General features: G+C 47.0%; 1 protein-coding gene and 1 long non-coding RNA gene across 4 annotated transcripts in view; one reads left to right on the top strand and one right to left on the bottom strand.

Annotated features, from left to right (window-relative positions):
* Positions 1–27,163, bottom strand: part of LOC107079909 (uncharacterized) — a 228,533-nt gene that overhangs the window by 116,532 nt on the left and 84,838 nt on the right. The gene's annotated exons all lie outside the window — the stretch shown is intronic.
* Positions 2,628–26,719, top strand: LOC102688484 (sialate:O-sulfotransferase 1). The gene is made up of 9 exons (XM_069184176.1): positions 2,628–3,100; positions 16,911–17,628; positions 17,755–17,869; positions 20,402–20,586; positions 22,465–22,586; positions 23,746–23,920; positions 24,260–24,424; positions 24,877–25,077; positions 25,973–26,719. The coding sequence occupies exons 2-9, from the start codon at positions 17,229–17,231 to the stop codon at positions 26,323–26,325; spliced, it is 1,716 nt and encodes a 571-aa protein (XP_069040277.1). The 5' UTR covers positions 2,628–3,100; positions 16,911–17,228; the 3' UTR covers positions 26,326–26,719.

Consider the following 27,163-nt stretch of genomic DNA (forward strand, 5'->3'; position numbering starts at 1 on the left):
TTGGTGAAAAGCTAAGGTATCAGATCTTTTTCTCTTGCCCACTTCAATGTTGAGTTCTCACCAGCACTTTCGGCGGTCAGAATGTGAGGTCTGTGTGCTCTAATGTATGAATTTCATTGTTTTTAACCTGCACTGGAGAAATACATCACAAGTTAAACAGCCTTTATCAGTGCAGCATTAGTTTTGGGATGGGAAAAGAGATCACGTGACATACATCATATAGTATTCTTATGCCTTCCTCACTGACTAAAGACCAAGCAGTCCAGGATGAGACAAAAGCAAATACTGACAAAGGAAAAAACTAAGGATGCCACTTTCTTTAAACGCGATATGATTAAAGAGGAGAAAAAAAAACAGCGTGAAAGGATTTAAAGGAAATCATTTCAAAAGTTACTGTTGGCAGACCTCTCCCAGTGCCTTGAAAAACCCTGAACCTACCGGCACCCATACACCTTCCCAACTCATTTCCGTGCAATCTGTCCCACGCAACGTGTGTCAGGAAACATTAGCGCAGAACACAGAGCGCTGGCGGCCCCAGCTGTGGCTTCAGGACTGAGAACAGAGCGTGGTCACGGGCCTACTCCTGCTCCTCTTGGAACGCACTGCGCCGGTCCCCTCTGTCTCTCACGCCTGACAGTGACTAACTGCACCCTCCTGCTGAAGCTGTCCATATATTCCTTTTTTTTCCTGTTTAAAAGCCTTTACAAAAACGCCCATAAAGGATGCGCTCTAACGCCCGTAAGTATTTTTATTAAAACAACAGTCGTGTGAGAGCCTTTTCCATCCTCGTTACAACCTCCTCAAGGCTCTTTAAGAACACAGAAAAGTCAATTGACCTACGAGGTGCAGCTCTAAAGCACCATGAAATAAGAATAAAAGCCCACACTATTAATTCCTCTGATGTTTTCAACAGTCAAATGTTATAGCCTGCTTAAACGATCAGAAGTCGAATGCTTTATCTGTGCTTTTCCAGACCTAAATCCTTCCATGCAGCAGAACCCTGTGATTTGCCACTTTGCCGCTGATATTACACAAATTCTCTACGCCATAAACAGTGAAGAGGTCTGCGGAATGAATGCCTGGGCTACATTCGCAGTACAAAGCTTTCATTTCTAGCTGTTTGTGCCACAGACTTACATCATCATTCCCCATACATTTGACACAACTGCAGTTGCCTCAGGTACAGATAAAATGTATATACTGTACGCATCAGTATTAAAGAAAATGTGTCTCATAGCAACCCTGATCCAGCCCACAACATGCTGTACTGTACAGTACACAGCGAAGAAGTTATAAAAGTTGTGTTTTTATTTATTCTCCTGGAAACAGCAAAGAATCGCACATCCTATGTTTGGCACAATGTTCATTAAAATCAGCTCACGCCAACCCATCTTAGAAACAAGACTATTTCCTCATTAAAGATCCACTTGTAAAAATGAAGGCAGTGATTGGAGTTGTGCTGCCCATGCCTGACACTGCATGGCAATGTGGCCAAGCTGATGAGTGAGGAAGCCCTGTGACGCCTGCAGGCCTAGGGCTGGCCGTGCTGAATGAACGAGACCCACATCACACAACTGCAAGGCTGTGTCACAGTGCCAAGCGACCCCCTCAGCCTCTCAGCTGCAGCCCAGATTAGCACTGCCTGACCAGGTGCCCGGCGTGGCTCTGACTGCTGTACGACTTCCAGCAAGTCCAGTTGGAACGCCAGCTGGGAAAGCCTATCTCTGCCCTTACGGGCTCGTGTCTATGACGGAATCCGTATATGTCCTTGCATTTCATTCGCTCACTGTGTACCTTTAATCGAGTAGGGGGCCCAGAATGAAGGCACAGCATGCAAACGAAACTGCAGGCTGCCGAGGGATTTGACATCAGGGAGCTGAACAAAGGTCCAGCTACAGGAAGAACCCTTTGCTGGTTAAATTTCTGATTTCCCTTGTCGTTCCCTGGTACTGAAAATAAGTTGCACGTTTTAATTCAGCTATGCAGCAGCCATTTAGCTTTTTAATGTACCTGCCTGCTTGGAAGACAGCTGCTTTCTGCCATAGCAAGCAAAATTACTGGAATTGTTTTTTAAAAAATTACATTAATCCTGTATTTTTGATAATAGAGGTTGTTTAAACAAAATGGGGTTTTCCTATTTGCAGTGCATCCTGTAAACACATTTACATACAGGATTTTATATTGCGGGAGTGCTGCCTCTATGGCCGGTGGTTACTTGAGTGAGATGTGATTAGTGATGGCGAGCACTATGAGCATGTTTGCAGGAAAATGAAAACAAAATGCCTGGCGGACCGTCTGACTGGTGGACGTGTTCACTTTCCAGAAGCCCAGTCTCTACGTGTCTTTACCCGAACGTGTTTCTCTTAAACGTGTTGACCGTCTGCAACGAGTCAGAAATCCGGTGTGCTGCACATCAATTCAACTGTGTGGCGGATTATCACGGGCAATATCGGGGGAAAAAAAACTATTTCGTCATTATTTTAGCTTTCTGAGTGCACACAGCGGAAACACCTGTCTGGATCATAAAAGTAATACTCACAACGACGCTGTCATGCACAACATTATGTGGATTGTAATGATTTCCTATGTGCTGGCTAGGATCTGACAGTCCTAGTGAATGTGGAGTGGCATTAGGAGGGTTTCCTTCAGCACACGTCCCGGGGCAGGTGCTAGCGGGGTGATCAGGGAGGGGTGCGCTCAGCACCCAAGGGGACGGCGGACCCCGAGCGCTCCACGCTCTCCTGCGCACTGAGCATGTGCAGACGCCGCCGCTCGCCGAGCTAAAAGCGGCCGGGCTCCTGGTGACTGCGGGAGAAGCGTGGGGCTGCCGAGGCAGGAGGAGACGGGCGAGGGTCTGGATGTGGGGATTAGCGCCGCTCGAGTCGCTGCACGGCGACGAGAAGGAGGAGGATGAAAGCGGATTAGTGACACAGGGGTAGAGAGGGGGGAGAGGCGGAGAGAAAGCGGACCTGCTGCGGGGAAGGTACCCAGCCCAAGCGAGAGCCCGTGCGCTCGAAGCTGGATCCCTGTCGGGGAAAGTTATAGAGCCTGGCACAGAGTAGAGCTTGTGGTGACTATTTCCCTCATGCCTCGCTGTAAGGTAAGCAGCCCAGCACGTCCTTCCTGCCGTTTCCACATTCTAGACGTTACGCTTCTCGGTGACCGTTTTCCGCATCAAGTACTTCGCGAAATCGCAGGCACACAACCAGGCGCCGAGCCGAACAAGTGGAGCCCGTCGCGACGCGATACGATGCTCCACCTGACGTGATTTGAGTTGTTGTGGTCACCTTCTTTTTTTATTTTAAATTCGGTTCCAGCGTCGAATGTCCACGAAGTTTCCACCCCGCTGAGTCGCCGGCTACAGCGCTGCCCGGGCGGGATGGGATACTGGTTTCGGGCTGGGGAGCCTGGAGAGAGCTAGGCGGTCTACTGTACCTACCCTTCTCCCTTTCTGAAATCGCGAAAGAGTTCTCACCGGGTCGCTGCTGGCATTTCACGCGTGTCAGGGGAAAAAAAAAAAAAAAGACACCGACACCCTTGCCCGGTGCCGATGTCCCGAAGCAAGGCGTACGCGTATCCGAGCCGGAACCGGGTGCAGATGGGGCGCCCAACCCCTCCAAACTCCGGGTGAGGAGCCGGGGTACCGAGCGCGGCGCAGGGCTGCAAGCGCAGAGGCAGCAACACATGGGCTCTCAATGACGGTGTGCAAGCGGCTCGGAAGTTCAGGAAAACGGGGTTGTAAAGGGACCCCTCCAGTGATGATACTGGGCACTACGTGGGGAAAAAAACCCATCTTCTGCGCTACAATAATCACGGTTATTCCTGATCACTCGCTACGTGGGGTGTTGATGTAAAACCATCGATTTTACAACACGCCGGTCTGTATGTTAAACTCATGACTGCTATGACTGGAAAGCTGTAAAGGTGTTACTGCAAATGGTCGTTTACCGGCGAACAGAATCGCCCAAAGTGTCGGATAGCAAACAAAGCACCGAGTTGATTTGAAAACTGTAATTGTAAATTGTAAAATTGTAAGTTCTTTCAAAAAAACTCAAATTGCTGTTTTTGAGTGAACGATTCGTTATAGGTGAGACTGTAAGATGTTTTTTTGTCCAAAAGAGACCAAATTCCTCTATCGGTGCCCCTGCGCCGTTATTTGAGATTGATTTCGACGTCGCTACGGTGGAGTAAAGCGCATTGATCCTGCAGCGATCGGCGGCCCTCGCTGCACCTCACAGCAGTGCGCAGGGAGTGCAAATCCCCGATCACCGCGACCACTCCAAAGCACCGGGACCGTGAAAATCCGAAAACATTACGTTGCTGTACTGTTTTCATAGGAATTACGTTCAGCACCTTTAACTTCTTCAACACGTTTAAATTCCTCGTCGCTTCTCAAAACGGGCACGGATATGTAGCTGAAGAGGTGCTCAAGCCGTTTCAGACAGGGACGGGTCAGTAATTACACTTTCATCGGCTGCTTGAAGACCAAGAACAGGCAAAACCCTGCCCGATTACATATCGACCCGTACAAGTCGGTAGACTGAGCACGTACCGTGCTGTTACTACTGTACACCAACACTATATCACTGTGTGACTATACCACACGGTCCGCTCTTATTTAAGGATTTGCAGATCGTAATAGCGAAGAGGGAGGCGATGCTGAACAGATAGGTTTTGCTACTTGTTCCGCGTAAAGTACGCCAGGAGAGAATACTTCTTTGAAATGCGCTCAGTCTTCTGCAGGAGTAAACGGATGAACGGCAGCGCTGTGGGAGTAACACGAGAGAAGTCGGTCTGCAGCTCCGTGAAGAGTTCCCCGGGCGTGGGAACCGCGACTAGCAGGCTGCTATCGGCTCCCTTCACTCGGAGCGCTACCGATAGACGCGGCTTAGCGGTCCATGCGGGCTGGCAACACCGAACTGCAGGTCCAGTGGGCTGATTCGGATACACATCTGCCCATCCCTTTGCGGTTTCTTCTGAAGGGATTTTCTGATAAAAAGTTAGCGGTTTGGATTTTCTGGGAAAAAACAGGTACTCGTACGCGAAATCGCCTATAGCGGTTGCGTGTGCCTGCGCTTTCCTCTTTCTCTCGATGTAGCAACGTTTCTGAAAAGAGTAAAAGTTAATGTAACAGCAAACACATCGCCAGGGTCTGTATCGCGCACCCAGCAGCTCCTTGTTACACCCGTCTCCACGCTGGTAACAAAACCGTGTACTGGGTAGAGAGGTGGAGGTGATTTTATACTGTCACAAAGCCATGGGTAGGCAGACTAGTTTTCCTTTAATATGATCTGAAAAGCAAGATCTTAACTGTGCCTTAACAGCGCACTCCCCTTTAGCTACTGTATCATATACTAAATTACAGTAGTTTTAAAACTACCGGGGGAAAGAGCAGCTTGGAGAGTTAAAAGAGAAAGATACAGCATTCTACCAACTGTTGTTCTGGAAGGCATGCAGCAGCTCCACGCTTCTGATCGCCGTGAAGCTGAAATTTCTAATGGCGTTTCGCCTCAGACGAGACCAGCTGGTCCGATCTGTTACATAGAGTTGTCACCCACAGCTCCTGGACGAGCTGGTGTCTTCTGGATTTTATCCCAACCGCAGTCGTCAATTAAACAAGCGAATTATTTCTCAGAGATGTACAGTATAGGACCTTTCTTCACACTCGTTAACTCAGAATATGCACTTCACTGACCGTACAGTGGTTAGAGGTATTCCAGTATAGGCGCCGTACACATCCAGGGTCTGAGGGGAGCCAGAGCCTACCCTGGCAAGCAATGGGCGCAAGTCGGGGTACACCCCCGCACACCAGGGCCCGCTTCCCCAGAAGCCAATGAACCTACCAGTGTGTCTCTGGACTGTGGGAGGAAACTGCAGCGCCCACAAACACGGGGAGAACATGCAAGCTCCACACAGACAGTACCCCGAGGTCCGGAACTGAACCCAGGGCTCCAGTGCTAATGCCAATGCCAACCCCTGCGCCACTATGCCGTCTATAGTAATACAATTAATTAAATTATTAACGGAGAGGATACGGGGCCCTCCAGGAACCCTCTTGCTCAGGTTTGTACGTCTGAAAGCCTGCTGGGGTCTGACTAGCCGTGCCACAGGGCCAGGGGAAGGAACGACAGCCGAAACATGAAAGCTGAAGGCAGCTGACTCGATACAGTACCCAATATCCAGTACTCCATATCCACCCTGAGAAGCCGGCTGGATTACAGATGATAGAGAAGCTCAACAATGAAGCACTCAGAAGACTCCCAGACAAGACTAGCATGAGAGAGCTCAAAGATTTGAAGCAGCTTTTTTTTGCCGGTACTGGACTTTTTTTATGCTGTTAGCAATGGATCCATTATTATTATTTTTAACTGGATTCAGGGTAAAACAAAAGCTTATTTTAACCAGTAGAGCACGTTTGAGACAGCAGATGCAACCCAGTGACCCCAGAATGCATTTCTCAGTAATGAGGGACTCGAAGTGCACCTCATCCCTTAACGCACACTGGAGAGGTGATAAAGCATAAATTCAGTACATTACCAAAACGGAATGAAAATGCACTGGGACCTGCTGTCTAAATGGGGAAATCAGGTGACAAGTGTTTACAGTGTCACTCCATTACTCACAGTGGCTGAAATGGGCCAGCAAGCAATCCAACCCCTGTATGAATGCGACACATACAATGAAAATAAACAGGGGCTGTCAAAATGTTGAAATGCGATGCCTTGTGCACACGGGGCGCCCAGGGAGACCTCACCAACAAAACAACTTTTGACTGCCTTAACGTTGACACTGGGGAGGAAATCACAAACAAAGCCGCAAGGTGCAAACATCAAACATTTCAGGTGATGCAGCCTCTCCGTCTCAGAGAGGACGGAAGGAACAGCTGCTGAATGTTACACAGGGTCTCCGATGTAACTGAACGCAGAGCTCTGTGATGCCTGGGAACTGGAGCATCTTCCTCTGGCTCCAGCAAATATTAGTCATCATCCAGGTGCCTGGACCCCAGCACAGAACAATCAACAGCGACAGAAACAAAACCTGCCCTCTGCACTAAAAACAACACGTCAACATTTTGTTTACTGCAGATGGAGGATAAAAAAAGTTCCAAACATCTGTCACACCTGGAATCTCTTCAGCGCCTGCCAAATTGAATACCGCTTCGAAATGGTCATATCCCATATTTGGGCTGGAAGCCGATATTTCCGTTTCCTGCCACATCTGTTTTCTTGCTGTTCTGGAAGACATAAGCGAGCCAGTGGCCTCCTGGTGTCCCACACCTAAGCTGCTCGCTCCCTCTGTGCCCACAAGACGGGGGGAACCAGGAGTCCGAGCGCCAGCCAAGCCCAGCCTCTCCGAGCTGGAACTCCCTGGCTCTTTCGGCGCGCCCCTCGAACAGCCCACCCGCCAGCAAGTCAGGGGCGTGGCGTGACCCTCTGGCCAGAGAGAAGAGCCAGGAGACAGGCCATTGTGCAGTATTCTCTCGTTCGTAACTGTACGAGTCTGGTTCAGGCACTGTCCCTCACAGAGCAGTTATCACGCAAGGCATGAACCCCAGGCATCATCTATTCACACTCAAGGAGAAAGGAGATATTTTAAGAAGGATCCAGAACTGCAGGGCTGGGTGTACAGCTCATTTCAGGGTTCAGTTACTATAATGGGAAGAGAACCCAATTCCCAAATGAGTTTCCTCACGGTTTCCCAACAGCGGTGACATGCACATACTGTATACACGGATTCTGTCCCCAGTCAGAGACGCTGCATGACGTATGATTCATAGTCACAGCTTCTTCCACCAGGCGTTTCTTTTACCTTCGCTCTCCTCTCATTTGAACAGAATAATCAGGAATAATCAAGTGTTTTCAGATTCTGCTTTTTAAACTAATGAGCAGGTATGGGGCTCTGACGTGACTTGAAACACGTCTGCCCTGGTCCAGAAGACGAGCTCTGTATCTCTGCGGATCCTGTTAATAAGGTATTCACATCAGGAGGCTCCGACGCTGGGGCCCTTCCCCGGACACCGTCTGGGGTCCTGGAGAGCTGGAGCTGTAATTAAGCAGGGACCGCAGCTACATTGTCTGGACCACCTGAGTGGTCCCTGACCCTCTTGAGACAGACGCGTTTCTCCCCGACATTGCCATTCTGGATTCATCCGAGGCAAGAAGCAATAATCTCTCCCATTAATAATTGAGTGGCCTGAGCCCCTGTTACATCCAGTTCGCTTGTTCCTTTTGGTGTTTCTTGTTTTTATTCAATTTTCTGAGCTGCAAGCGCCGGACTGCATCCACAGCAGAAATCAGATCCCAGCTGGCTCCGTGGCTGGGCCATGAGCACCATGTTACCGGCGCATTATGAATTAAATCGACTGTCGAGCATTTTTACCGGTGCTAAGTGTGCCCGGGACCTTCAGTTTTCCAGTGGTAGTTACAAGATACATTTACTGTGTTTTGACACGGCTTGTAGCATTTACCACACCTCCCTATGCTTTTACCATATTTTTACTATGTTCACTGTGTTTTCCTACAGTTGGCTGTATTATACTATAAAGTATATGGAACGTAGCAAGTACATACTGTAGCTAGCAAAGCAGGCCTCTGATTTAGTATATCTTTTAGTAGTCACGGTAATTAAAATTTCAGACAATTTCCATTGTCTTATTATTACTCTTTTCATATTTTTCAGCCATCATCTTGTCTGGCAGTGTGCCCCAGTACGGTAAAGGTCTAGGTGCTTTGTCCTGAACTGATTATGCCAGTGTTCTGATAAGGCACTAATGAGACGCATCGTAAAAGTCGAGTTGCAACACTTATCCGCAATCAAAGTTAACATCCAATTTGAATGACGGGGCAAAAAACACAAAGGCACACTTTTCCTTGCCTGGTCTCAAAGGCAATAACAAGAGCTTAGGGGTTGAGGCACACAATGCTGTGTACAGCTACAGGTAACCTGGAGAGGATTCGATAGGAGCCGGCGTTCACATATCATTCACTCCAAGGCATTCCTGCAGCATGAGTTAAAGGCAGGGCTTTGGTTGCAGCCATTCAAGGCTATCTGGTGCGTGGATTAATTTGCCTATCATCTGAGGACAGGGCTGCGTTGTCAGTTTACTGTGAGCTGCTGACATCTTCGGCAGCACTGGGGCTGGTGGGAGGGGGCTGTGATTCGTGGAAGAAGAGCTGGCGTCTGTCACACTCTTCAGCGGAAGCAGGGAGAATAGAGGGGCACAGAGCCCCAGGGCAGCTGAAACAATGTGACAATCAATCCTGCTGCAGCAGTTTTGCTTGCCATCCCTGTAGTCTCCCTCTCCCCAAATTATTTTTCACTGATGGGGCAGTAATAGGATATCTCGAATAGAAGAAGGATAACTGGACTATACTTCTCGTTTTTCGGTCTTATTAATTTGAGTTCTTCAGCTTCAGAGGCTCTATGCAGTCCTACATTTATTTGCAACCAGCAATGTACTTTCAAGTTAAAGGCACACATTTAATCTTTGGTTTTAATGTCTTTTAGCAGAAAGGCTTACTGTGCAATGCTCCAGCGATTTCTGCACCCTTTGCATCTATTGACGTTGAACGGTACAAACACTGCATAAAGTCATTGCTTTTTAATGGCAGCACGGTAATCCGCTCTGTGCTTTAAAAAGGGACCAGCAGAGGCAGTAGAAAGGAGAGGCAGTGTCTGACACGGACGTATTGATATACAATAACAACAACCAAATCGGTAACTGCAGATTAATTTCCTGCAAACTGCATGCAAAACAGGCTGTGGTTATGTCGGCAGATCCCGGGGACCGGAATGCTGCCTCCCCTGGGCTCCTTGCTCTCAAGCTCAGTGCAGCGGCCTTTTCTACACACTTCCATTTTATTTTAGTGGTCAATAAAACATTGTCCAGAGGCCGGCATTTGTGATCATTTTCAGCAGGCATTTATCGACCCGGTTTTAGTTATAGTGGCTTGTTTATGGTCTGGCTATAAATCTGCGAATGTAAATGTGCCTAAAGCAACACAAAGTATAAATAACTACAGACAGTCAATTTCCTAACAAAATTTTAATGCAGCGCTTAATATACGTCCCCCTCACCCTCCTCTTAAGAAATTGGCCAGTGCTTGGTTTCTCTCGGTATAGTCTGTGAAACTTCATTGGATCAGGCAAGGGGCTGCTTTAAACTAGGAGCACATTTATGATACCAGTTCAATTTGCAATATCTGTTTTTAACACCTGGCAGTACACGGTGCTTGCTGAGCTATATGGATGTTCTGGGGAGAGATACTTTGCCCATATCACTTAAGTTATTAAAAATAAGATTTTCAGTATATCAATTTTCCTTTTTCTTGCTGTATTTTTTATGATTGCTCCGAGCTGATCTCTGCCATAAAGAACTTTGCTTGGTTGCTAATTAGACTCCACATGCAAGGAAAACCCTTGATACAGCAGAATGATTTTTTACAGAATTTCCTTGTTCAACAAACAGTGCAGGCATATTAAGGGGTACCTTATGAAAGGCTTCTAGGGTCAAATCCACCAGTGTTTGGCAAAAACAACAAAACAGAAAGAAAAGCGAATATCAGGTGAACATCTGAAGCTTTTTTTAATCCGAGTCCTTTTCTGTAGAATAGAGCAAATCCCTCCAAAATGCCTACAATGTACAGACTCCTTTTTTCACACTGCTACCAAAATGCAGCATTGCTTATTGCCTTGGGCTACTTGTCTGTTGGAATGGCTGAGGAGCGCAAACTGCAGCTCTTTAAGCTCAGGCTAACACTGCGCAGCACACGGAGAAATAAAGAGAACTTATTCAGTTCTTATTGAGCTCAACCTCATCTGTGGCCTGCAGCAGGCATTGTATGTCTTCCTGGAGTCCTGAGAATGATTCTGTATGTCTTTGTGGAATTTGCAACTGTTTTTCTTCTTGCAGTTCTCTTTAAATCTGTTTTTTTGTAGACTGTAGATGCAATATCTCACCCAGCATTCAGTGAACTGCGGTCAAACACGCTCTATTGATCATGTCTACCCTGTAGTGTCTTTCTGTGCTCAGTCGGGACTAATGTGTTATCAAAGAACTCTGTTACAGTTTTGAGTGTCCCACTGTGCATTTCTCACAAACATACATATGCCAACTATGGGTCCCAATATAATATCAGAATAATAATGATAATTTGAATAAAATTAAACAGAACCATTTTCTGAGTTGAACTTGACAGTGCACATATTTCAAATTAATTAGAAGAAGCAGACAGAATCAAATAAAATATAAAATATTGTGAAATGTTGCAAAAAGACAAATTCTAGTAAAAAAGAAGGGAAGAGGAAAGATTTGTGGCTGCTTAAATAGATCACGACTATCCGAATCGTGACTGATCCCTGTGAGTGAATCATAGTGGATATGTAACCTTGCAAAAACAAAGTTTTTAATGCAGTACAGCACAGTATAATAAATGTAAAATACAGCACTGCAGTGGTGCACTTGATTCAACATAACTGGTATTTAATCAACATGAAATGAAGAAGAGCAATAAACAAACAGATATATTTAGAGGATGACTGCTGGATATGCCAACTTGCTTGACTACAAAACTGTGCTGCTCACTCCCTGCGATCCGATACACAGCCGAGCTGTTAAATGTTCCAAGAATGATATCCTGTCTGTGTCTGAAAATCACTGGATTCTATGCTTCGGATTGCATTTTTTCAGTAGTGAAAAAATGCCAAAATGCTGGGATTACATTCCCTAATCTCATGCCTTCTCTGCTTCACAGAAACACAGATATCGCTGTTGGGAAAAGCAGCAACAGAACAGACCCAGGTGTGCTTTGAATGGGCTGAGTGTGTGTGTTCGTAATGCTTATGTGCCGAAAGGATCCAAGTGCTGGGGGATAGCAGGCGGTACACACAAGCTGTCATTTCGTTTTACACACTTCTGACACAGTTTAATGCAGCCTAAGTGACAACCTGTGCACCACCTCTCAGGCCAGTTCCAAGTCAAATATTAAATGATCTTTAATGTGAATACAAACCGGATTTACCACTTTTAATATGGCCTGAAGGCAACTAAAGATGTTTAAATACACAGCATGGCGGTAACACAGCAGGCATGTTTCTGTCTCGGTGGGAAGACGAGACCAGGCAGCTGCTGATCTTCATGAAGCGGAGCAGAGAAAGTCTCCAGAGAAAAGAAACTTCCTTGAAGGGGGTAACAGACATGCAAAGGGAAGGAAAATGACAGGATCATCGCAAGCACAGGGAAGGCTTTTGGCAGCACTGACCAGGTGGAGCTGCTTCCCCAAGTCCAGGGAGCCGCATGCACAAAGGCCGGATGTTAACCACAGACGCAACAGGCTCACCTGCCACACTGCATCTCCACTCCCGTCACAGACCGCCAAAGCAAAAACAGCATGCTGGGAAAAAATCATGCAACCACGGGGGCAAATGTCCTTGATTTACATTTACTCCTTCTGGGTGAGGGAGCTATCCTCTTCCTGCAGCAGGAGGGCACTGTGACACTCCTGAGCACAGATGACTCTCCAAATGAGCTGAACGCCTGAACAACTTGCAGGCACTGCTGCCTCCCCAGCCCTCCCCAGCCCTATAACAGGTCTCATAGTTGTATCTGAAGACAGGTATTGAAACAGCTGTTGTATCTCATCTGTACCAATTGCAATACCTCTCCCCTCCGATTTGGTGGGCATTTGGAAGATGGGAGCACTTGGAAAAAACTCACAAAAAAACATGGATGGGGAGCATGCAGATTCCACATGGAAGGTGCCTCGATTTGGATTCAAATTCAGGATCAGTGAGGACCAGTGCCAATCACCACATTCCCACGCCTTCTTAAATGCATTCCAAACAAACACTTTGATGGGAATGGCACTTCTGTCTCCAGAAGCCTACTTGTTTACCTTGTGACAGATATTCTTCTAAGCCCACGAGGAGCTTTACCTGAGAGAAGATGAGACAGTTCAGCCTCGTGGTCTTTCAGCTGCTCAGCTATAGGAAGAGTGCCTTTGCTCTTGATCTTTGTGACATGCTACAGGCTCTCTGCTGGCAGCGCTTTACAGGTGGGGGCAAAGAGGAGGCAGTTTAGAAAGGAAATTCTATTACCATCCAGAACAACAAACACTGCAACGTGTTGATACAACCATGATTGTGTCTGGCGTGTGATGTGCTGCTTCCACTGATAAGGAAAGTAGCCTGCTGCAGCAAAGGCTCAGACCGTATCTGTCAGACGTACACACACGGCATCACGGTGCTGCTTCTGCAGGATGCCAGCATGATGTGGAAGTATAAGAATGCGTTCACTCAGTTCTAGTCTAAATGCATCCGATAGTCAAATTCATTCCACTGCAAGACTGTTCTGACAACTTCTTCCAAGTGTAAATGCAGCAGACGAACAGCCTGCAAAACAGACTCGCAGCTGACAAGCCTTAACAAGTGGAGAGCTGTAAATGAAGCAGAGCAAGTCGAAGCACTGACTGCATTCCTCAGCAATTTGCTTCTTATTTTCTACAGTGTGCACAAGGATGCTAATTAATTCAGGGCCTTTTGTGTGAATCCAGGCCCCTAGCCAAGCGGGCTGAGACTGAGAGGCGAGAGGTTACTGTGACAAAAGAACTGTTTAGTTAGAGAAGTAGTCATGCCAGCATTCTTCAGTGCCGCTTTTAACAATATGACAGTTGATACTTCACCAGGAAACCAATTATCCGACTGGGAGCTAAGTCATTCCTTGGTCTTTTTTCAAAAATTCAACCAGAGCTATTTTCAACCACTTACAAAGCCCTCAGTGTCAGGTGAATCATAAATGACTTTTAACAAAACGTCAAATCTCAAACTGCATCACTAACAAGGCTGTGTTTGTATGTACAGTATGTGTATATCAAGACGGCACATGTCTAACAGGTACACGGTGCTCAAGCCTCTACAATCCAAAGTTTTTTCAATTTAAGTGTAATACTAAAGCAACTTTTATAGGATCTTAGGGAGAAGAAAAACCTACAAAACTTAAAATCTTGAAATGAAACTTTCAGCATGCACAGACTCTAAAGCAGTTTTCAATCCACTGTAGTTCTTCTTGCACTGTTCTCTCCCAGCATAAAAAGAAGTTGTTAATAGCTTTCCTGCCTCTGCTTCTCCATACTGTTATTACCTTTCTCTGAAACTCATTAATTCATGGCTAACTGCTTTTTAAAGTTGACCCTAAAGCATCAGGTAGAGATTAAAAGGGCTGGAGAAAAGCTCTCAGGGGTCAATTTTGCAATCTGCTTGATGTTTTGGAAGGAGACCAAAAAAAATGCCTTCATTCCCATTCCCTCCCCAACAGAGCTGCCAGACAGGAGCAGGAGAAAGGTCACTCTGCTCCCAACACCTCACAGCGGTGTGGGGTCCCCCTGGCCCGGTCACAAATTTCACAGCCACTTAAAAAGACGGGTTCATCAGATAATACATCAAGATGCGATGATAATTGTTTCACTTGGCTTATGGACTGGATGCACAAAAAACTGGCAAGTCCGTCTAAGTACTGCAGTTCCACTGGTGCCACACTGACAGAGAGCCCCTCACTGGCAATTCCAAAATGCAAAGAGCCTGGCATCGCTGGAGCCTGGCCAACCACAATGCTATTTAGAAGGAGCTGCTAGGAGCCATGGGGGTGGAGGACAAAACAAACTGTTTTGGAGTGAGATACCACTGCGAGGGTTAATGAAGGGTAGGGACTGGTCACTTTTGCATTTTATTGTGTTAGGGGCAAAAATATTTCTTTGTAAAGGAAAAACCAAGCAAAGGAATTCACACTCATTCACAGGTCAACTTGTGAATGCCTGGCTGGTTTGCCCCACTTGGATCTCTGCCCGTTTAATTTCCATAACAAAGTCTATACTGCCAGTTTGCGTAAATGAAAAATAATAACGATGGCCTTTATTTTACAGCTCACCTTGCATGGTGCCGCGACTCAAGAGATAATTCCGTTACTCTCTATTCATAAAGAGTGCCTTCAGTAGAGCACACAGCCAACATGGCAGCGAGATGCACAAGACCACTGGCAACATGCACGCCAGGACTCAAATCAAAAAATAACTTGGGTTTAATGAAGCAGAAAGAGTTGGGTTAATTGCATCAGGAAATGACACATTTGTGGTTTTAAGAGCCTTCATAGAGTTTAAAACTGGCACTTCATGCAGAGTCAAATGCAAAACGCCCAGCAGGACTTGTGCAGTTCCAAGATGGGAAGAGAAAATGTTAGATTTGTACAGCTTCATTTTTAAAATGCATTATCTACAGTTTATGAGTCTTGCTGTTTTATTAGCAAACTGGTAGTCTGATGCTTTCTGCTTCCATTTCAAGGTGTCAGCCTTATCTTTATCAATCTGGTAAAACAAACAAGGTAATATAAATAAATGATGGGGATGATTAGATACACTGTGTTGCCAGGGAACAGAGATTCTTGCATTTTATGTGTTGTTCATAACGAGAAGCAGTACAAAAGGCAAAATGGGTTTTATAACTAAAGCAGACAACTACAAGATGTGATAACACATGGAACACAATGTTCTTTTACAGCAGTATTGCACCGCAGACGTATTTTTGTCTATATTAATATCTCTGTTAAACTGTGCACAACCTTTTCCCAAAACAAACCCAGAAGTACTCGACAGTTGGGGAAAAATGTATGATGTTTAGAGGCTGTAGGCCACAGCTCTGCTCCTCTGTAAACAGCTGCAAGGTAGGTTGGGTGACTCTTCTATCTCACCACAATGCCAGTTTAAAGAAATTATCAGTTGCCTGGCTTTTAAAATGCAGCTGCAGAAACAGTGAAAGGACTCACCACACACCTGGGCCTGATGTATGGAATACTTATTGTTTTCTTTTGGAAGCGGAAGGCAACTTTGGAGTAAAGAAGGACACAGTGTTCCTCCACTGTGGGGCTCATTACAGAGAAGAAAGGTAGCTCACTCTGGCCCAGCTGGGGAGGACATGAGCTGCTGATGTCTGCCTTCAGCACACACTGTGTGCCTCTGTGCTCGGCCTCCTTGCCTCCTCCTTTTTTCAATACAGGAAGAAAGAACCACCTGCTGGCAGGAACTGTCCAGTTTCCATATCGGATTCTAAACAAAACATTCCGAACGATCTCAAAAAGACACGAGAAATAAACTGCGCTCCAGAATAACCTCTTTAAATTAAGAATTACTGCGATGTTAATAATTAATCATTAACGATAGAATTAGATTACTGGGTGACAGGTCTGTCAAATAATATTCAGCTGAAAGATGGATTGAAGTATGCATGGTTTTACATTAAAACTGCTTATTGCCTAGAGAAACACAGCACATACTGTAAGACCTTTTAATCAGCAACACGTGTTATACGATGGAGGCTATACTGCATTTATGGACTATACGAATATATACAGTACGAGGTGCCAATGTTATCCTTATGTGACAGACTTCCACTGGTAGTGTATGACTGTAGCTTTTCATGAGAGCATGCTTGCCAGTATCATACAGAGTTACCCATAATGTAATTATTACAGCATAGCACATGTACATACTACTTACTTTTTAAGTACCTATGTATTCGGAGACGTAAAAAGACACATACAAAATGTAAATTATACAGAAGTGATATAGGGTGTGCTGCAATAACATTGGTCATTCTTTAAAGACTCAAAACAGTAATAAATCTGAGGTGAATACAGGACAGCAGCAGGTTGTAGTCCTGTATCAGAGAAGGATATGAAAAGGGAAAGTTTTAGAAGATTCCTGATGGAGAAATCCGAATCCTGGTTCATAATTTGCGTTTTTTCAAAATGCCACTAAACCAAAAGGCAAAGAGATGTTCAGGTCCCTCAAGCTGTAAAAAAAAACACAAGTCTTGAAGCTGGAAGCCTTGCAGTGGAATCTGACTGGCCTCTGTTTATACCTCAGGGTTACAGATCCGCCCCCACGACAGCCTGCTCACACAACTTGTGCCGTGGGAATCTGGCCGGGATCCATGGAGCCGCAGCACCTTCTGCCCTTTAACGCCACATCCTGACGAGCCTCTCTCCTGCCTGAGGAGCGTCTGCAGACCAGACCTGCTCCCGTGCTCCTCCGGGCTACTGGGGAAGGACCAGCTTATTCTGCCGTCAGACACGTAAAGAGCAAGAGAGCTCCAGGATGAGAGGCCACACGGCACAGCTGGGGATGCTTCAGTAGAGGCGTTTCTTCTTTTCTCCAGAGGGGGGCGGCGGCGCACAGCGAGGAATGGCCAAACCCTTCTACAGACTGCAGAGGTTTCTTCGGCGGACACAGTTCCTCTTCCTCTTCCTGGGCGCTGCCTACATCATGGCCGGGAGCGTCCTGCTGCTGCAGCGCTCCGGCGTCGCCGTTCCGCTGGCTCCGCGGGGCGCCGCCAGCTTCCCGCCGCTGCCCTCGCTCCCCACGCTGCCCGGTCGCGAGCCGCAGGGCCCCCGCGAGGCCCCGGGCGGCGCGGGCGCGAGAGGGCACCCCGAGGGCCCGGCGAGGCAGAGGAACGGGCCGCGCTGGCTGATGTCCCGCAACCTGGAGATCCGCCACCTGAGGAGGCGCTGGTTCCACAGCCTCATGACGGAGCAGGAGCCCAGGGCCGAGCGCGGGCCCATCAGGAAGAAAGTCAGACACAAAGGTTAGTTGCTCCCTAGCGCCTTAAACCCGAGCTGTTTCGCATGCTTCTCAAAGGTGTCCGCCAGGGCGTGTTCCAGTTCTTGTTCCCAGTAATGTTCCTTTTTTTTCTTTTCCCCACAATGATCAGGCACATACGTTGGCTGCTTCTTGGACGACTCCAAGGAACGAGCTTTGAAAGGGACCGTGTTTTACGATTTCCGGAAAATGACAAGCACCATGTGTCAGGATGCCTGTTCGGAAAGGTAAACCACCTAGATCGCTAGACTGGATAAAGATGCAGGCTCAAGAGACAGACAGACTGATCTGTGCATAAGTTGTGCTAGACGTGACTTGAATTGAGAATTAGGGAATCACTTCTTAGGAAGAGTAAAGTCTTTGTTTGTGGAATGCCAGCTGGCAAAGTAAGGCTGAAAATGGGAGAACAGCCAATTACTGCAGAGCAGGACAGTGGACTCTCCAGGCTCTGAGGGCAGAGATCCTGGGGACTGTATGGTGAAGGAGGAGCAACAATGCAGCCAGTTCCTGTCTGAATGCTTGCAGTTCCATTCACTGACTGACAAGAAGCAAGGTGTGTGTAATATTCACTCAGAGGTCAAGTCTAGTGCTCTACACTAACTAGACAAATAAACAGAGTATTTTTTTGTCTGACAGCATTATTAAACAGTAATAAGGTATGTGCTTAAAAAATAGTAGATCTTGAAGGTTCAGCCTTTGAACATCTTGACCACAGCCAATGTTTAAGGTTTGGAGAGGAGACATTCAGTTCACTTCATATTTTTCTGATAGAGTCAAGCAAAAACTCAGTGTGCTAGCCACCACAATATAGCTTGGAAATGTTCCTAGCCTATTGTCTGCAAAGCTTGAGCCATGATATCAGTGCACTGAGGACTTTTTGCAATATCCCTGTTGATTCCTTGCATCCTGCTTCCAAACCCTGGGGTTAGGACTAAATCAAAACCTTGACCCACCAGCTAGTCGAACAAATGTCTGATCTGCTGGAGATCTGTTTGTATTGCCAAAGAAAAAGTATCGGGTATTTAAAAAAATGGAAAAGATGCACAAAAAAGCATCCTGCAGGTTGGGAAATGGGATGGGACGCTTTCTCTTCATTCCCTTAATTTATAATTGATTATAAATGGCCATTACTCTGGTGGAGAGCTTCGCTCAATGGGAAAACATTAATGTTTGAACAAAAAAAGGCATTTCAGAGTCTGGCCAGCCGCTGTGTCCAGTCCCTGCCAGTTTTCATCTCTGCTTTGAGAGAGGCCGGTGTCCCTGGCCACAGCAGCACCACGCATCAGGCCTGCTGGTAGCAGCTGAAGGGCAAGATATAATTGTCCGCCTCCCATTTCTTAAAAGTAAAGATCCACTAAGAGCTCCAATTCTGTGCATGCCACCTAGCGAAGCAATTAATATAAAAAATTAATGAGGAGCAGACTCAAGACTGGGAAGGTTGCCATGGTAGCGTATAGAGGTTAGGTTCATCCCACTCAAGTTGGATGGGAGAAACAATTTGCAGAGGTGCAGTGGGGTTGAAATCTACCCTTTTAAGGCTGGAAGATGCGTGCTTCCTCCAGGAAACACAGTCATACTGTGCTTGTTTAATGGCACAGATGTGATAAATGTGGGTTCAGCAATACAGCACAGGAATAACCAACAGGTCTTTTCAAACAGAGTATGAAAATAATGTGGCAGGATTGGAGTAAAACTACCAGATAAAAAGAGGGAAGGGGTAGTGCAAGGGTGATGATGATGATTATTTTTAAAAACTATAGAAATGAGGATTTACTAGTACACAAGTAGCACTAATGCACTGTCAGAAACTTCAGAGAAGTCAGACAGGTTCTTCATGCCAGTGAGATGATGCAGAACAAAGCCACATAACAGCTGGGCGATTCTGTTAAGTAGTCAAGGGAGGTGAGCTGGTTTTGTATGGTGAGCTGAGCAGAGCCAGCGACCCAGGCGTGGTGTGGGCCAGATGTTATCCTCTGGCGCTTTGTCAGTCAAACCTTTGTCAAACCTGAAGACATAGGTCTCTCAAGGGCAGAGAGCGCTCTCAGTGGAGAGTGCAGATCAGTGGACCTTTTCAGCACACAAAGAGCGCAGAAAATTGATTGGAAAATGCTGTAGATGATGTTCAATTTCATTTCAAACTCCAAAGCCAAGATTTGCTGGCAGACCTTTCTTGTTTGCCAGAGGCTTTCTTTTGTTTCCCAGTGGAATCCTGTCACTGGGAACTCGGGGTTTGCAATTTGTGATTAGCACATAGGTCAAAGTTTTGATTTAACCCAGGCTAAGGAGACTTTCATTCTTCCCTGACACCTTCTATTTAGAAAAGTGTATATATATTAAAGATATAAAAAACTCTCTGCACAGAAAAGATATGTCTTTTTTTTCCCCCTCACAGAACCTTTATCTGTGTGAGTATCCGATATCAATGAAGTCTGTGTAACAGAAAGGACACACAGACTCTATCAGCACACAGTGACAGCAGCCAGAGGCCTTATCAGTGCTGGCTTCTTGATCTTAGGAGACTAGGGCTTCATCATCTCTTGTATTTTTCTCCTTCTTACATCACTGCCTTATTACACCAGAGTGGGAAATTGGAATGGAAAATACTACATTTATTTCACGCCACAGAGTTGGTAAAAAATGAAGAACTATAGAAAATGGTATTTTCCAGGAAGCAGGATCTAGACAGACTTAAGTAGAAACAATTTCACAAAAGTGATGTTGCGTCACGTCTGCCCTGGCTGTTGTCTGCTTCCCCGCAGTGGGTACCTGTTCGCGGGGCTGGAGTACGGCGCCGAGTGTTACTGCGGCAACCGCATCACCAGCCCCAGTACCAGGGATGAGGAGTGCAACCTGGACTGCAAGGGGGAGAAGGGCTCCGTGTGTGGAGGGGTGGGCAGGCTGTCTGTCTATAAGGTGGAGGATCTGCATCCTGGAGCAAAGAAATGTGAGTGTAGAACCTGGTCCTGGCAAAACCTGAGAGGTGGGCAGCCGAGCTGTGCGTCTCTCTTGCTCCAGTATAAAACACCTTGAAAACCACCCTGTCTATCTACAGAACTACGACTGTCTGACCTGCCTCCTGCACCACTGTTTTGTGTTGGACCTCTGTTCCCTGTTTATACAGGATAAGAAAGATCGTGCTCACTGTACACAGTAACGTATCGAATTGCATTTACACAGGGCACATTTTTACCAAGGGCCTTCAGAATCTGCTCCTGAAATGAGCGTTACTGTCTTTCTTCTTGTCAGCATGCCGTCCTATAATCAGAAAGCAGGTATCCAGCTGATGCTCATGGCAAAGTGGAGACCAGGCATGACTGCCCTCCCCCCGGAAGGGAAGCCAGACCCTGACAGGGAAAGGGGAAATTCTTTAGGGTGGCCAACAGGTTTTGTTTTGGAGATGGGAGCGTCCCACAGAAACCCAGGTGAACCCCTGAAGATCCTTCAGACTCACCACAGGACAGACGCCTGAGACTGGAACTGAACCATGAGATCCCTGAGCTGTGACACAGCAGCGCTAAATGCCAGGCCACCATGCTGCCTCCTTCCCCATTTTAGATCTCACAGGGCTTTCCCCGCCAAAGCCACAAACTCCCAGAGAAGCAAACCACAGGGCTGGTGGGCTGACAGGTAGCTGAGAGCATCTTGTCCAGCTCAAACCACGCAGTCATACTGGTCACAGCCTGCTACTGACACAGCCCAGACTCCATCAGGTGATCTCTGAATGGTATATCTTATCCTGTGCTCGAAATAAGGCCATCAGAATCTCTCTACCTCATCTATCGTTATAGCATTTTGGCTAGCGCCATCTGCATAGAACACACTTTACACCTGTTTCTACTTGAAGCCTTGTAAAAAAATAATCAGACAACAGCAAGCACCGTGAACACCTAAGAGCAAGGTCAACAGTAATACTATTTATAAATCTACAACAGTGAGCTAGTAAGGCTACCAAAATTAAGCACTCAAGTGTTTCATTACAATTAAACTGCACTGTACCCAGCTTATTCAGTGGTGCACAGTGCTTTATTGTATGCAATGGCAGTGGTTAAGAGCTGTGTTACTTTAAAGCACAAAGTTCACACACTAAGAGTACTGTGTGAACAGACAGGCTTCAGCACCCTGGGAAATTACTCATGAGGACAAACGAAAGGAATACAAAACTCCTCTCTCCCAGTTCCAAAGACAAAACCACTAAACAGGGAGCAGTATGAGATATAACAGTATCCATGCAAAACTAAGTACTAAGTTGCATAAAGCTAAATGATGCTGCTTTACAAGAATATCAGAGGCTCAAACCAAATACTCTGCCAGCTCTGTCTTTACGATAGAGGGGAAATCTGCTCATTCCACTATGTGACAAATATCCTGTTTATGAAATCAGCAGCTCAATTAAAATATGTCCTTAGAAGGAAGTCTTGGAAAAGGTCCTGCTGACTTGCAAGCTGGCATTAACCTAAAGGCTTAATTAAAGATGTAAATAAACAATAATTGATTAGCTAATTAATGAAGTGTTTGTGCTGCTAGACTATTTTTGAAACCCCACTTAAAAGACTGACAGGAAGATCCTTGTGCCAACAGATGAAAACAATTTTTAATCAACTAAATTGATGCGAGGGGGATATAACGAGATCCACCTCAGAGCCTACCGACCCGCCGACTAAAAAATGACAAGCAGGAGCCTGTGCACAAAGTCCCCGTTCCCACTGTGCCCAGGCAGCTCAGTTTGTGCAGAACCGGTCTCTTTCGCGTGGCTCGCGGGTTTCCTTTCACCCGTCGGGCCGAGCCCGTGCTGACGCTGGCCTGTCCCTCTCGCCGGCTCCAGACAGGAACGTCCGGTACCGGGGCTGCTTCCACGGGCCGGACAACACAAGCGCCGCCTTCCTCGTCCACTCCGTCCAGCCCAACCTGACGGCGCAGTCCTGCATCGAAGTCTGCACGGACAAGGTAAACCCAGGGCTGCCCGCCCCCTCTCGGCCCTCTCTCTCCCATCTCCCACTGCCTGGAGGAGATCCCTGCTCCCTCGCCTGCTCCACGCAGGCAGATTACCACTGATTGCTCTGCCTGGCCGTGACAGTGTTCAGTAATAGCTCGCTCGGCACAGCCCTGATGAGGATTTGATTTTTCAGTCGCTGAAAACAATCTTGCTGTTTCAACTTTAATGCTCTTATTACAAGAATCAATAGCTCCTGTAATCAATCTTTCAGGCCAATGCACCAGTCTATATGAACCATAATCACTGTCCCTTTTCTGTGAGCGGTATTGTTTTTTACATGCTTCTCTTGTGAAATTATTTTCTTTTTTATTAAACTGAGCAAGAACTAGCTTCAATAAACAGACGCGTTTGGCTTTAATAGGAGATTGAAACCCGCAGTTTAAGCCCCTGTTTTAACTTCCGTTAAAATTCCGTTTTGAAAAAACCTTAATGCGTTTTAGCATCAATAAAAGGCTGCATCTCTGGGATAATGATGACTTATGGTTTTCAATTTTACACACACACATAAATAATCTAGCATTGTGCAATTGATTCTACTATATATTTGGGAGAAGTATATATATAACCGGATTTATATTATTCAAACTCAATCCTCAGGCAGAAGAAAGAGCTGCTCGAACTGAAATAGTTAAGAGCTGGTTTGAGTGCTGGTCCTGCCAGCCTGCAGATGACTTCAGCAGAGTCAGAAGCAATGCAAGTCAGGTTCTAAGAGCCTATTTGTATGTCTGGGACAAGGCCCCGAGACTGACAGCTTTTCTGAAGATGAGAAATGCATCTGTATAGTTTCCACCTGTGAGCCTGCCTGCAGAAATGTTTTTGTTTTTTAAACTTTAATGACCCATTTACAGATTCTGTTTTTACGAATGTGTGACGCACGGAAGAAGTTAAAATAGAAAGTCTGGGGTTTTAAAACACAGAGAGGGGGAAAAGATGTACTGTATATGGGATTTTATTACATTGCAGCCAACAAAAAGCTGTTTGTAGGCTAAATACTGAAAAGAAACTGGAGACCTTTAAAAAGCCTGGGACAGCTTTTACTGCCTTATGCCTCATACTGTACCTACAGAACAGACAAAAGGACTGCGCTCTCTGCTTGTGTCCCGCCAACAGGAGCTCCCCTTGGCTGTGTTCCGGAGACCAGACTGTTTCTGCGGCTACGCCTCCGCCCACTTCACTCTCCACCACCCGGCGGGGGAGTGGCGGTGTGCGCGGGAGACCAACAGCACCAACACCACGGCCCCGGGCCCGCGGGACCACTACGCTGTGTATCAGACGCCGGTACAAGGTGAGGCCCGAGAATCCCCCCTGGGCTGTGACCATGTGCCCTGACATCAGGAGCAAGCTTCGAGTGCAGGAATACTACATTCAGATTTATTTCAATTAAACCCCCGATGCATTGAAATAAGCAGCCTGTACAGCTTTGATAAAACACCAAGCTCAACATGGAATAGACACAAACACATCTATAGCTTGCAGTGCAGCTAAATAATAGCACCTGTCACCCAACGTACCGTAAAATGAATAACCATTAATTAATCTTTTATCAAGCTAGCTAATACAGTCACAAGCCAGAAATAGTGAGCTTTTAGTAAATTGACTACATCTGCGCAACTGTACCCCTCAGACACCCGATGCACAGAGAGGAAGTTCCTGCCGGAGAAGTCTAGCAGCCTGGTGGCCCTGTCCAGTTTCCCCGGCGCTGGAAACACCTGGGTGCGGCACCTGATCGAGCTGGCTACTGGCTACTACACTGGCAGCTACTACTTTGATGGCACCCTCTACAACAAAGGTGAGAACTGGCCCTTGGTCCCTGTCCTGGACAGCAAACAGACTGGCCTGCTCCTGTTATGAAATGTCAAACGCCGTCTTCACTGCTGCTGCGGTTTCAGTGTCTTTCCTTGGAAAAAACATTCCGCAGCCAGTTCTATTTTAGGCTTTCTTTGCAGTCCAAATACAACAGGCTGCGCACTAGAAGTTTTCGCTCCTACACTAGTAACGCTGCAGTAGAAATCACATGAAAAGGGGGAAAGAATTGCAGCTTTCCATGTCAATTCAGAACTGGAAATGAAGTGCCTCTGGAAGCCCCTTGCCCCCTTATTGGATTTGATCGCGCTGTTGGAGCTGGGCTGGCGACAGGCGCTGGTGAATTTGCCAGGAAGACAGCTGCAGTGGGATCTTAAGCCCCGCGCGCTGGTGACTTCGCGCCACGTTGCGTAACGCGATTGTGTGTCCCGCGGCTAGGCTTCAAGGGCGAGAAGGATTACTGGAAGAGTGGGCGGACCATCTGCGTGAAGACCCACGAGAGCGGCAAGAGGGAGATCGAGATGTACGACTCCGCCATCCTGCTGATCCGGAACCCCTACCGCTCGCTCGTGGCCGAGTTCAACCGCAAGTGTGCCGGGCACCTGGGCTACGCTTCAGAGCAGCACTGGAAGAGCAAAGGTAGTGTGTGTGCGTGCGTGCATGTGTGTGCGTGTGTGTGCGTGTGTGCATCTGTGCGCGTGTGCGTGCGTGCATGTGCGCATGCATGTGTGCGTGTGTGTGCGTGTGCGTGTGCGTGTGTGTGCGTGTGCGCGTGTGCGTGTGTGTGTGCACGCTCTCCTATGCTTCAAGAGGAAAACAAGATGACAAAAAAAACAGCTCACATTCATTGAAGACATTCTAAACTAGGCTCCGCGGTACACACGGGCTTGCGTGAGCTGGCACCTCATCTCCCAAGACTTGACTCAATACCAAAAACTTTGGATGACTTTAAACATCGCAGCGCAGCAGACAGAACTGGAGCACATCAGAATAAGAAACAGGGAGGGAGAGGACTGTAAGGCACAGCTTGTGACAGTGGGAGATTATTTAATATGTAGATGGTGCTTAAATTTGTAGGAAAATGCAGAGATACTAGTAGTAGTTGCAGTTTCCATTTCTTTTCAATGTTTTAGTAGAAAAAGCAGTGGACGAACAGCTTGTTTCTTTCCTGCAATATTTAACAAAGTCAAGTACAGTACAACTAATCCTTTCAGAATCAGGGTTTGCAGACCAGTGCAGGTATCAAGGTTCGCAGATCAGTGCGGGTATCAGGCTTCGCAGATCAGTGCGGGTATCAGGGTTCGCAGATCAGTGCGGGTATCTGGGTTCGCAGACCAGTGCAGGTATCAGGGTTCGCAGACCAGTGCGGGTATCAGGGTTCGCAGACCAGTGCGGGTATCAGGGTTCGCAGACCAGTGCGGGTATCAGGGTTCGCAGACCAGTGCGGGTATCAGGGTTCGCAGACCAGTCGCTGGGGAGGAATCAGTGGGAACTGTCGCCCGGAAGCATCCTCACCCTGCCTCCTCTCTCCCAGAGTGGCCGGAGTTCGTGGGGAGCTACGCCTCCTGGTGGGCCTCCCACGTGTTGGACTGGCTAAAGTTCGGGCGGCGAGTCCTGGTGGTGCATTACGAGGAGCTGAAGAGGGCGCTGTTCCCCCAGCTGCGGCTCATCATGGACTTCGTCAACGTCTCCGTGACAGACGAGCGCCTGCTCTGCGTGGAGAGCAACCAGGACGGCAACTTCAAGCGCTCCGGCGCCCGGCAGAAGGCGTTCGATCCCTTCACCGCGGACATGAAGCAGCTGATCGACGGCTACATAAAGACCGTGGACGAGGCACTCCGGCTCTATAACTTCACCGGCCTGCCGCAGGAGTACGTGCCCAGATGATGACGGAGAGGCGTGGCAGATTGAAATCCACACTCGGAGCACTGCTCCAGGGCGGCGGGGGCAAACCCTACCAGCAGACCGAAGGCAACACCAGCAGGAGCCCAGCTTCTGCAGGTGTACAAGGGCACAACACAAGACCAAGGCAACAGCACAGGAGCTGCAGTACATGTGGCTCTCGACATTTGCAGAGCCGCTGCATAAAAACCGTTCTCAGTTATTCTCAGAAGTTATTTTTAATGTTATTGTTTTTTAAACTTTAATACATTTTTGTTTTTTCAATAGTTCTCGGGGTGCCAAAACTCACTTGTCCTTTTCAAAATGTAGCATTCAGTGTCGCCTAATGGAATTTCTATGAATCCCGACTTCGACGATTTATAAAAAGAGTATAAATAAATTAAGCCTCCGTTGCTTGATTCAGCAGCTCAAACGCGTCTCCGTCGTCAGCCGCGCAGAAAGACACTGAATCCCAGTCGGGTCTTCCCAAAAAAAGAACGTTCGGGCATTTGTCATCTTTGTGCTAAATCATGCCCTGAACTGAGATTTGTGTTAGAGAAGTCTGAAATCTCTGAATACTAAAAGCCTAAATCGAATCTCAAATAGGTTTTCACTCCCTGTGACATCACCTACTTGCAGTATCTTGCAGTGTATCTTACACTGTAACATGCCCTGTGTGGCGGCAGGACTGCATCAATCCAGAGTCTGTACTATGGACAGGAACTGCACCACACATGTCTCTGCACATGGGAGGCTCAATCGCCCAAGGCCTGAATCAGCACATATCAGATCAGAAGCTGGAAAAACGAATGCATTAATGACCCCATGATAGCCTGAAACTACA

Source organism: Lepisosteus oculatus, chromosome 26 (genome assembly GCF_040954835.1).
Source record: "Lepisosteus oculatus isolate fLepOcu1 chromosome 26, fLepOcu1.hap2, whole genome shotgun sequence".
Lineage (NCBI taxonomy): Eukaryota > Metazoa > Chordata > Actinopteri > Semionotiformes > Lepisosteidae > Lepisosteus > Lepisosteus oculatus.